Genomic DNA, 11338 nt, shown 5'->3' with positions numbered 1-11338 from the left:
AAAATGCACACGTTTCTGAACATTGCTGATGAGTTGCGTAAACTTTTCAATTAGTTCTCAGTCTTACTGGAGCTCAAGAAATACCTGGCTGAAAAATAATTAAAATGCGCAAACAATACATATGTTGCTATACCCTGTACTCGTCAAAGTTGTGGGAGAGGATATATTAAACTTGTGCAAATCAGAATCTATTTTTGTAGAATCTTTATAAAAGTATTTCAGGTGTTTTCCATTCGATATTAGAAGGAACTTACAACATAATTATTTTTGTCTTACATCATCACTTTTTATTTACCACCAATAATCGATAATTATCGATTACTCACCCCTGTTGAATTAACTAGAGACAGAACAATATACACTAGTATTTCGTACACGAGTCGAAATCTTAGTTGACTATGGACATCACTCATTTTCCACCATGAATTGATAATTATCGATTTCAAAATCCCATTTATTTTCTTAATTAAAGCAATCTGCACAATCTCAGTAAGTGACACTGATGACAGAACTCGGCGCTGACCTCTGTTATTTATATAATTTGAGATCAATTAACAAACAGCCTTGTATTTATTTCTGCGTCTATAAATGATGTTTGTATTGCATTGTAGAAATGGTGACAAGGACCAGAGGACTACAATGTGTGTCGGTGGCTGTCTTCAGAGTTTGACAGCTACGTTGTGTACTCCCACTTAATGCGGATGACATCTAACACATGCATTACACTAAGACCATTTAATTGACACATCGATAAGATGGAAAATGAAGCGAAGCGCAACTGATACGATGCCAACCTATACACACTGTGCTATAAGTTATATTGTAGATAGATTGGTATTAGAATGCTTTTGTTAGCCGTCTCACAGCGATGCCAGCGAGGCCATTCCATCGGATGGCAACAAATTTGTTGGCAACAATTTGAAGCGCAATCATTTGTTGCTGCCTTTGATGCTGTCTGGAATGGCAAGCAAAAGCAAAAGCAAAACGGAAAAGCAAAGCAAAGCTAGCAAAATAAAAAAAAAAAACACTGAAACTTGCCAACTAATAGTATATAAAACGTAATGCGAATCGGAATCGGATTCGGAGTGGAACTGGGAATAAAAATGACAGGAGGAGGAAGACCAGGTCGAGTGGGTGTGTAATTTCTTGTAAAGTGCTCAATGAATCGAAATTAATTAGTAAAGGAAGCACAATTTGAAACGAAAGCGAAAACCCAGAGAAAACGAGAGATGTATATAGAGATAAAGCGAGGGAGAGACAGAGAGAAGGAGAAGGAGAAGGAGAAACCAGCTAAGCAAAGCAAAAAGCGGCTTCCAAGCAATTTGTAATCTAAAGGAAACTAAGTTGAAGAAAATAACGATGGCAACATTAAAATGAAGGAAAAAAAACAACAACTAACGGCTAAATTAGGCACGACGAAGACTAAATGTTCTTGCAGAATGGATATAACTTATCGATAAACGATTTCTCAATGAAAGCTATATGATAAGTGGCATAGTAAGACTCATAACTGCTTTTCATAAAAGTACTCATCTTTCGACAGATTGTTGATATGGGAACCATTGGATTTAGTTGTCCGATTATATTACATATTTTATTATAATCTGAGATATATATTTGTATATATTTGAATATCTTGTTAAACAAAGACATTTTTATACAAGAGACTAGTCTAGATAGAAATACACAGACAAGTGGACACGGCTACATCGACTCTCTATTAATGCTGATCAAGAATATATATAGCTTATGGAGTGCGTTACATACTTCACAACAAAGCTATAAAACCCACTGCAAACGTATAAAAAATGGGAAAGAAAATTAAGATTTCCGTTTGCCCTTATAACCATTGCTATTATTTTTCCTTTTTTGCGTCCTTTCTTCTCGATGTGGGGGATGGGGATGGTGGTTGAACTGTTTTACACATTGCCCACGCTTTGAAGTGTGGAAATTTAATTAAATTCAGCTGGCACAGTAGAAAAAAATCCAGATGAAATAAACTAGGCGACAACACACCATTTTTGCTGAAGGGAGACATTTTCGCCGTTTGTCCTGGAAATTCGCACTTAATTAGAATTGCGATTATGGGGTCCTGGATCTGTGAGGCTTTATGCCGCGCACTTCTTTAAGTAGTTGCCACATTTTTGCGGAGCTTAATTAAATTGCTGCTATAGCATCTTCTTTTTTGGTACAATGCTCCTCCACTCCCCACTCTATTTCAGGCTTTGCAATATAAATTTCACTTTTAATGGTCCTTAACAAAGCGCAATTGCAATTGTTTGGAATGTGAAACACCTACAATATTTGTTAAGTGTAGGTCCTTTCTACAAAATACATTTGCATTTGCAAATTAACTATCAAATGTTAATTGCACTTGGCAAGAATTTTAATTGCCATTGTCTTGCTAATAACATAATTGAATTCCATGCAATCAGTTATACAATGTTTATACATATTTTTGCACTGAATATTGAATAATCATTCATAATTAAATCAGTTGAGTTTGTCCGCAATGCATTAACTACTCAGTAGAAAAAAACTAAAACATACTCAAATTATATATATATTATTAATAAATCTATAAGCACCGTTCGTATAGCTATAAGGAGCATTATATGTTTTGGTTGGAACAAAGAAAGTGCTTAAGCCAGAGACAGGAGCAACCACTTCGCATCGTCAGACTAATCCGTTTAGAGTAGTTGCCTAGGTAGCCATTAGCAAAGTAGGATGAAAGCAAAAACTAAGCCAGTAAACTACAAAATTGTAAAAAGTGAAGCTGGACAACTTTTAGCAGTTTTCCTCCACATTAAGTTTCAGCCAACTAATGGCTGCTTGAAGCAGGAAACTAAGACAAAAAAAAAAATTAAACTAAATAAATAAAACCTTAAGGCAAGTCTAAGCTTTGCACGGAATCTCAAAGTTTTCGCACAAAAATAATTGCGTCGGCTTCGCGCTAATAGCGAATACCCAAAAAAAAATAAAAATAAACAAAATCCAAAGCATTCACAACTTACAACTAAAAGTGTTGTTAAATGTGATTATTGTTGTTATGGTTGTTGTTGTTGTTGTTGTGGCTGTGTCTTGGCAAGTACATTTGCAGCCATTGTGGCATATGCGCTTTGAATTATTTATTGTAGCATCAAGAGCAGGCAGGCAGCAGCAACTAAGTAATTATGTGTAACGTGGCGTATGCGCCATATTTGAAAGCAAGAAGAAAATTAATTAGTTTTGCAGCAGCTGAAACAGCAGCAGTGTGGCAATCTTTTGTGTGTGTGCATGTGGTTAACAAGCAGAGCTGATAATGAATCGATTTGTTTGACAGTAGCAGTAGCAGTAGCAGCAGCAGGTGTGCGGTGCTTAGCCAAGCTAAGCTGATTTCACTGTCTGTTGGCCAGCTTCAAGATGGCAAACAAAACCATCAATGCCAAAATAACTAACTCAAGTTGCTGCTGTCTCAACTGGGGTTTAACAGCAGGATAAATGCGAAATCGAATGTCATTAAAATAAAGACAAGACCAGCCAGATGAGAGAGAGAGAGAGAGAGAGAGAGAGAGAGAGGAGAGTTGCTTTTGCGCCGAGTCATTGAAGATGGTTCACAGCGATGGCAAAGCATCATGTTGAGAGCTCATTAAAACGAATACGAATTTAATGGTACTTAAAGCGGAAATTGCCTGGGAAGTTTCCGCTATGGCAAGCACACAACAGCAACAAAAACACAAATACCAACAGCAACAGCAACATCAACAACAACAACAAAAAGAAAGCACTCAGCAACAGCAACAAATGGAACCAAAGCAAGTCAAGCCGAGATCGAAGGCTCGTTGCAAAGCTTTCACGAGCTGCAAAACTATTAGTGGCACCAACAGCAGTTTGCCATTTCGCACACACACACACACACAGTCAGAGGCACATTCGAGCTGGCAGCAGCTCAACTAGATGTGTGGGCGTATTTAGTATTTTTTGCGTTTCTCCTCCTCTAACGTTGGTTGTTGTGCGCCAAATGAAGCCAAAGCCATTGCACACCGGTGCAAAGCTGATGCATGCAACAAATAAACGAGAACAACAATAACAATAACAATAACAACAACAACAACAACAAAAGACATGCATGTAAAGAAAAAATGTGGTAAGCACCAAAAAAGAACAATACAAGCGGCGACTGACTGCGAGAATTCGAATATTAAGTGCCCTAACTTGGGCTTAATAATCATAAGAAGAGTTTTTATAGAAATCATGCATAAGTAAACATAAAAGTAATTTATAAATGTTATTAGACAATTTAACAGTTTAATTTATGGCTGTGATTTATAGTGTAAAGATAAAAACGATAATTTTTGAAATAGCTGCAACAGGAAAACATATGAATATGTATTTAAATATACAGAATATAATTGTGTCCAAGAGTGTTGCACACATTCTTTTTGGTCTATATTATTACATTTATTTGAAATTGAATTAAAATTTAATCATGGTTTAATTTTAAACATGATTTAATTTGCACAAAATCTTTGACATAAATATAGATTTAGTTATGCAGTAGATACAATTTCCATGGGGTAACAATTGAGGGTATTTAGAGTCGCATATGCTCATAGCTGTTGTTAGCAACCAGATGGAGAGGAGTGCTAAGCAACCGAATGAAAGAGCGACAACTGTAACTGTGCTGAGTATGCGAAAAAGTGCGACGCCATTTTGAGACGACGCACAAAAGTATGCTATAATTGAATGTTTGTTTGTGCGTCATGCAACGCAGGTGTCTACACCCACCTACTCTCAACTGCATGTGTGTGTGTGTGTGTGTGTGGGTGGCTGTTTTTAGATGAGTGTGCGAAATGCTGGCAAATGTGGCTACACATATGCATGTCAGCAGACCATAATAATGCCAATAACATTCTATGTACTTTGAGTTTTCAATTTCAGCTTTTTGCCAGCAACAAACATAGATAGGGAGAGGGGTGGAGGGAGGGGAGAACACACTGCAGGAAGCGGATTATGCTGTGTATTGAGTTTTGAGCATGTGTCCGTGCTGGTTTGCGTTTTTACGTTCAACTCTACGCACCAAACAGCAAACCGAAAACAGCAAACAAAAGTTAACCAAATAAAAGGCAATTCAAATCGTTTTTGCCTGTTTCGGCTTAGTGATTTCTGCCAAAACACTTTTGCTGCCCCAACTGTGAATGCAACGCAAGTTCGGCAATCAGCAAAAACAAAAAACAAAAATGCCCATTTCACCATTGAGATGAAAATTGATAGCGAATGCTGAAACGGATTGCATCCAAGTCCAATGTGTGCCACTCTAATTAATGAAATAAGCTCCATTAATTGGCATTGACAGTGCCAACGATTTATAAACTATGCATTTTCAACAATTAGTACTGAATACTGCTTCAAATATGTGTGTTATTTGTTTAAATAGTGAAAGTAGTTCATAGCATCAGAATAAAAAAGGACGGATGGCCTGAAAACTATAGAAATGAATAAAAAGGGTAAAATGAAATTGTGAATTGTGAAAAATATACATACTTTTGAAGTAAACATTGGCAACCCTATAGCCTAGATATGTTATTGAACAGCATAGGGACATAGATATAGCTACAGCATTTTTCCATCTCTTGACTGCAGGCAGTGCAGATGTCGTTCTCGACTGGATCGGAACAGTAAACAATAAAACTGCAATAAGAAAAATCTCTCGAAAAATTAGTTAGTAGTTAGTAACCGGACCAAAGTCAACAAATATCCATTGTATTGTATTCCTCACGGACTACTATGTCATATAGTTTTCATATGAACAATAAGTTAGGCACGAATATTGCCTTGGAGATACATTAACGCTACCCATAAACATTCGCAGCTCAACTAACTTTATGCTTTCTTCTAAAGCCTAAGTTGGAAATGCGATAAGATAAGAAATAAAACCTGAAAAGCTGAACTAAGTTTATAATTGCAATGGTAAATATGGCAGGCAGAGAACAATCCCAAATGGAGCCTCTTAACTCACTGAATTAGATGATTCGTTCACATAACAACCGACGGGGTTTCACACACGAGCACACACACCCACTCAGACAATCAGACACACCCAATACACACATCCACATCTACATCCACACACACGCATACACAAAGCGGACTTTGAAGTGCACTTAGTTGCCAAAAAGTTAATAAAAATAAGTGCCTCTTAGCCGTTGCCAAGTGCCAGAGTCCGGCTAGCATATGAAGTGGCTGAAGCTCAGATTCGGACCCAGACCCGGAACCAGAAGTAAACCGAATCAAACCGAACCGAACCGAACCGAACCGCTCCCTACCAACGCAAGTAATTCAGATTTAGCTGGCAAATAGCTTTTGGCTGCAGAATGTTACCGACCGTTGTCAAGTTGAAGCACTTTTGGGCATAAGAAAAATACCACAGACTTGCAAATATAATGATAACAATAACCAAAGCAGCCAAGCAGAAATGTTGATAATAATTGTCATGCAGCACAAAAATCTGGCTAAAATATGCAATTTAATTCAAACAAATTGTGAGTCAAATAATCTATGATTGTAAATGAAATGGTGTGCAAATGTTAACAGTCATTTGAAATGAAAGAAAATGAAAGGAAATTTAACTTCGTGTCGAGCTGGAAAGTTGATCTTAAAGGTGATGCATGAATAACAATTTAAAAAGCTGTCAGCTTGTTTTAAGATTTTTAAAATATATTTTGTATTTTTAAAACGATGCCAGAGACCATTTAAATGTTTTCTTTGACAAACTAAAGTAAGTTGGAAGAAAGTTTAAGTATTCAATGCGGAACCAACTTGTCTAAGCCTCTTTTAATCAATTTTGAAAATTTCGAAGCGCTTTCCAAACGGACACACTTCAAAGTGCCTGTTATTTGAAACTTGTCATATCAAATCAGTCTGAGGAATGTCGCAGCTACGTGTGGCACCTATGCTGCTGCTGCTGCTGCTGCTGCTGCTGCTGGGGCACATGCGACACACGGCAAATTAAATAAACAGCTATTTGGCATGCATACAGTGGAATGTGCAATTACATTAGACGAATGTTTGCACTACATATATGTATCTACCACTAACCGGCGACATTTGCAGTCAACGGACGTTGAATTTCCATAGCACATCATTTCAAGCAGTTGTCGCGACACGTTGTACAATTTATCATATATGCTGTGTATATATATATAGATGTTGACATGCCAACTGTCATGGCTGCAGGTGCCGATGCCTGTCACTCACTCACTCAGCCCTCAGCCAAGATGAGCAGCATCAGCATCATCATCAGCAGCAGCAGCATGAGCAGCAGCAGCAGCAGGAGCAGCAGGACCAAAAGGCTCAGCACTTTTGCATTATGTGGCATTTTGTATTACATCTCGGAATTCACAGCTTACAGCTTACGGTTTACTTGCCACTTGTCACTTGTCATGCCGTTTTATTTGCCACATTGCAAGTTTTTTGGCCGTTTCGTGTTTTGCCAGCATTTCCTTATCCTCTGGCATTTGCAGGTTTTTTTTGTTTTTTTTTTTTTTTGCATACCCTGTGCTCAGCAAATAAAATGGGTGTATGGATGCTGAAGAGCAGAAAAAACATGGATATGGTGAATATTCCCAGTTTCCTCAACAAACTTTAGATCAATAAACAGAAATTATTTTGGAATATTTGGGGAACATTGCGGAAATTTAATTTGTTACCTTAATCTTGAGTACAACACTCAATTAAGGATCTGTCAACTCTCATCAAGAATGTGTTCTTAAAAATGGGCATAAGAAGAGCGCATTTGGACTCCAAGCTGAAGAATGAAACAACAAATACTTGATTACAAGTTTCTCATTCAAAAATAAACAAAATGAATGGTTATATATACATTATTATTTATTTTAATGATTAACCAATTCAATCTTGGCAACCTTGTTACAAACACTTAATGTTCATTGAAAGTAAGCCGAAACAGAATCTAAAAATAAAACTACATGCATGGCGGATAAACCCAAAAATATATATAAATTTATCAAGTAAGTTAATTCTAGAATTAACCAACTCAATGTAAGACTAAAATTTGGCAGTCCTATTAACTTTTTATTGCTGAAATCTATAGTAATATAAGGTTTTTTTTAGGTTTTGATTACAGGGCATGTCTAAGCTCGATCTTTGTTTTTATATTGTTGTGTGTACTTCATCAACAGTTTTGCCACGTCAACTAGCGGACAGGAGGTTGGAACTACGGGGGAGGGGGGAATTGAAGGAGTCGCTCAAGACGACACTTAATTATGTTTTCCACTGCAGCAGGACCAAGTTTTCTCTGTGCAAGAAAAATGGGTAGAAAATGTCAAAATGATTCGCGCGCTTGTTGAGAGAGCCTGCCTCATAAATTATTGAAATTGCTTGACTGTCATGGCCATAGTTGTTTGTTTTCCTCTATTGTGCTTTAGTTTCAGCACTTCTTTGGCCTCACTCAATTTGGGTGTGTGTTTTTATCTTTTCTTCGCTCGCTTTTTCTACATTCTGTTTGCCTTTTCATTTGGCAGCAGGTGCAATGTGGCAACCCCGTCTTTAACAACAGAACTAAGCAGGGCAGTCAAAAAAAAAAGAGGAAAAAAAATACTTTTCCACCTTTCGCAGCAGCAAGCAAAATGGGAAAAATTTTGTTTTTGTTTTTATTGCGGTTGGGTCCAAAACTATTGGCCAGTATGTTGTGCACTTTTTGGCCCGAAATGCCAGAAAGTTCGAGAATGGTGTTCTTATGACTGCAATAAAATTCATTTTGTTTTCACACAACATGCCAGTGTTTTTTCACCTGTCTGTGCGCAGTGTGTGTGGATATGTGTGTGCGTGTGTGTGTGTGTGTGTTTGCGTATGCCACTCAATAAATAACTAAACTAGCTAAAATAAACCCACCTGAAACTTGGATTCAGTTTGGCGAATGTTTTGAACTGATGCTGGCAGCAAGTCGAGTATACACGACAATTTGACAGCCAAGTTTCTGATGAGCTCCACAAAAGTTGAATGCCAAAAGGATTATTTAATTATAAAGCTTCACATGACATTTTCAAGAAAATCAAGTTTGTTCATAAGCTAAACACAAAATGGAAAATCATTTGTTATGGTCTATGCATATAGAATATATTAGCCTGTCGAACTGGAATTGCAACTTAAATTGAAATTTAGAACTGGTGACGCAAATGAATTTCTACATTTTAATTACGATTCCATTGAATCGCTATCATTCAAATAGTAAAATAATGGAACCAAAGACTGGAAAAAAATATTGAAGCAATTCATAATTTTAACCGGAACCTCGACACTTTAAACTGATCTTGAACTGAAATGTGATTTGATTTGACAATTTGGAATATATACAAAGTTTTGGCAAAGATTTGGAAGGCTATTCAATATTTGACTTTGATGGAACTTTAAAAGTCTATTCAAGATTATTACTAGGGGACTTCGTCAGATCTATTGCGGCGCCCTCTGAGCCAATATTTTGTGTTCTATTTCTATATTTCTATTCAGGGTAGTACAACGACATGGCTTATATATAGAAAGGCATTCCAAAAATATAGTTAGACAAACAAATGCAAATAAAACACAGTGAAGACAACTGTAAAGATTTCAACAATTTAACATAACTATGCAAATCGGGTTTTTAAATAATTTTGACTTGATATTGTGATAGATTTCAAACAGATATGGATCACTTAGAGTGCTTATCATAGGGCTTCTTTTGCTTGAGGCCATCGCCCGAATCTAAACGCGAATTCGTCGCATGTGGACGACTACTGCGATGACGCCGCACTTCTATCTCCACCAGCTGATGTTCTCGACGCGGACGCACACGATCCCCATCGCCATCACCATCCTTTGTGGCATGCGGCTGAGGAGTCCAATCGAAGACATGATCAAATTTGTGATTGAGCGAACGGAAGAGGATGCGAAACAATTGCCTCAAATAGACATAGTCTGGTTCATCGAGGAAGCGCAAGTTGCGCACGTATTTCATGAACAGGCCAAATTCAATGGGCCACGTCTTGCAGATGTCATCGATGCATATGCTCCGCTTTATTTCCATTAATTTTTCATATTTCTGCTTTTTGTTTGCAGCTGGTATGCCCTGCCAGGGCAATTTGCCCATATTGAAGTACATGATGCAATAGCTGAGCGATTCCAAATCATCGCGACGCGACTGCTCGATGCCCTGTTGAGCATTGATCGAGGCATACCGGGCTGTGCCGGTGAGAATGCGATCCTCACGATACGGTATATGTGTGTTCGTCTCCCGATCGCGATAACGCTTCGCCAAACCAAAATCAATAATATACAAGCGACTGCAATGCCGGCCCAGACCCATCAGAAAGTTATCCGGCTTGATATCGCGATGGATGAAACCCTTCTGATGCACACGCTCCACTCGCGACAACATCTGATCGCTGAGCATGAGGATCGTCTTCACGGTGAAACGGCGTTTGCATATGTTGAAGAGTGCCTCCAGCGAGGGACCCAGCAGTTCCATAACCATCGCATTGAAGTCCTTCTCGCTGCCATAGTGCAGGAGTGTTGGCAAGCCGGCATGTTGACCCATTTGCTCGTAAACCTTTGCCTCGAAACTTAATAGATGAATTTTCACATCAATGCCCTCGAGCTTGACGGCCACATCCTTGCCATCCTGCATATTGTAGCCCTGATATGTGACACCAAACGAGCCACTGCCAATTTCCCTGATCAGGCGATATTTGTTGCCCACCAAGCGATTCTCGAGCACCAAATGCGATAGATTCGCCCGGCCAGACGATTCCATCTTTTTGGTCATTATTAATTTATAAATAAATATGTTTCACTGATCTACTTTGGACCGTTTTCAATCAATTTTTGTTTTGTGATTTTGTGTGTTGACAACGCGAACTGCTTTTCTTAAAATTTTCTCAAAATCTAAATATATATTTTTGACACACGTTTTTTAATGTGAATGCTTTGTAGATCGGAGCAAAACGGAATCCAGGTTTATATGGAAAACAATCAACTATAACAGAAAAATACATTTACTTTTGATTCGGCAAGTGAGAGGAAGTCAGTTTGATTCGCTCTGCAAAAAGCACAATCCAATTGTTTGTTTATTGATAATAATAAGTTAATAAACTTCTAAAGTCAAATAGAGAAATGTGGTTTCAATTCAAATTGAAATAAAGATCAAGAAACCTTGGTTTTTGGCAGATCTGAGAAGTTTTAACTCCTTCAAGCACTTTTGTGGGCATAATTTTAACATAATAATGTTTATTATACCAAATGTAAAATCATGATCCAAAAGAAATGCTGATCTTGCTCTAGGAGGCTTAGACCCGTTTTTTGA

General features: G+C 37.8%; 1 protein-coding gene across 1 annotated transcript; it reads right to left on the bottom strand.

The window, feature by feature from the left end:
* Positions 1–9598: 9598 nt before the first annotated feature.
* Positions 9599–10949, bottom strand: LOC6562824 (casein kinase I). Its single transcript, XM_001989223.3, has one exon. It carries the CDS (start codon positions 10799–10801, stop codon positions 9689–9691), a length of 1113 nt encoding a protein of 370 aa, XP_001989259.1. The 5' UTR covers positions 10802–10949; the 3' UTR covers positions 9599–9688.
* Between the last annotated feature and the right edge of the window lie 389 nt (positions 10950–11338).

The sequence above is a fragment of the Drosophila grimshawi genome, unplaced genomic scaffold, assembly GCF_018153295.1.
Source record: "Drosophila grimshawi isolate 15287-2541.00 unplaced genomic scaffold, ASM1815329v1 contig_1377, whole genome shotgun sequence".
NCBI lineage: Eukaryota > Metazoa > Arthropoda > Insecta > Diptera > Drosophilidae > Drosophila > Drosophila grimshawi.
This window is presented reverse-complemented; position numbering and strand designations above follow the sequence as displayed.

Excerpts from the sequence above, each read along its gene's own strand:
- LOC6562824 (XM_001989223.3), bottom strand. The coding sequence starts at position 10,801 with ATGACCAAAAAGATGGAATCGTCTGGCCGGGCGAATCTATCGCATTTG.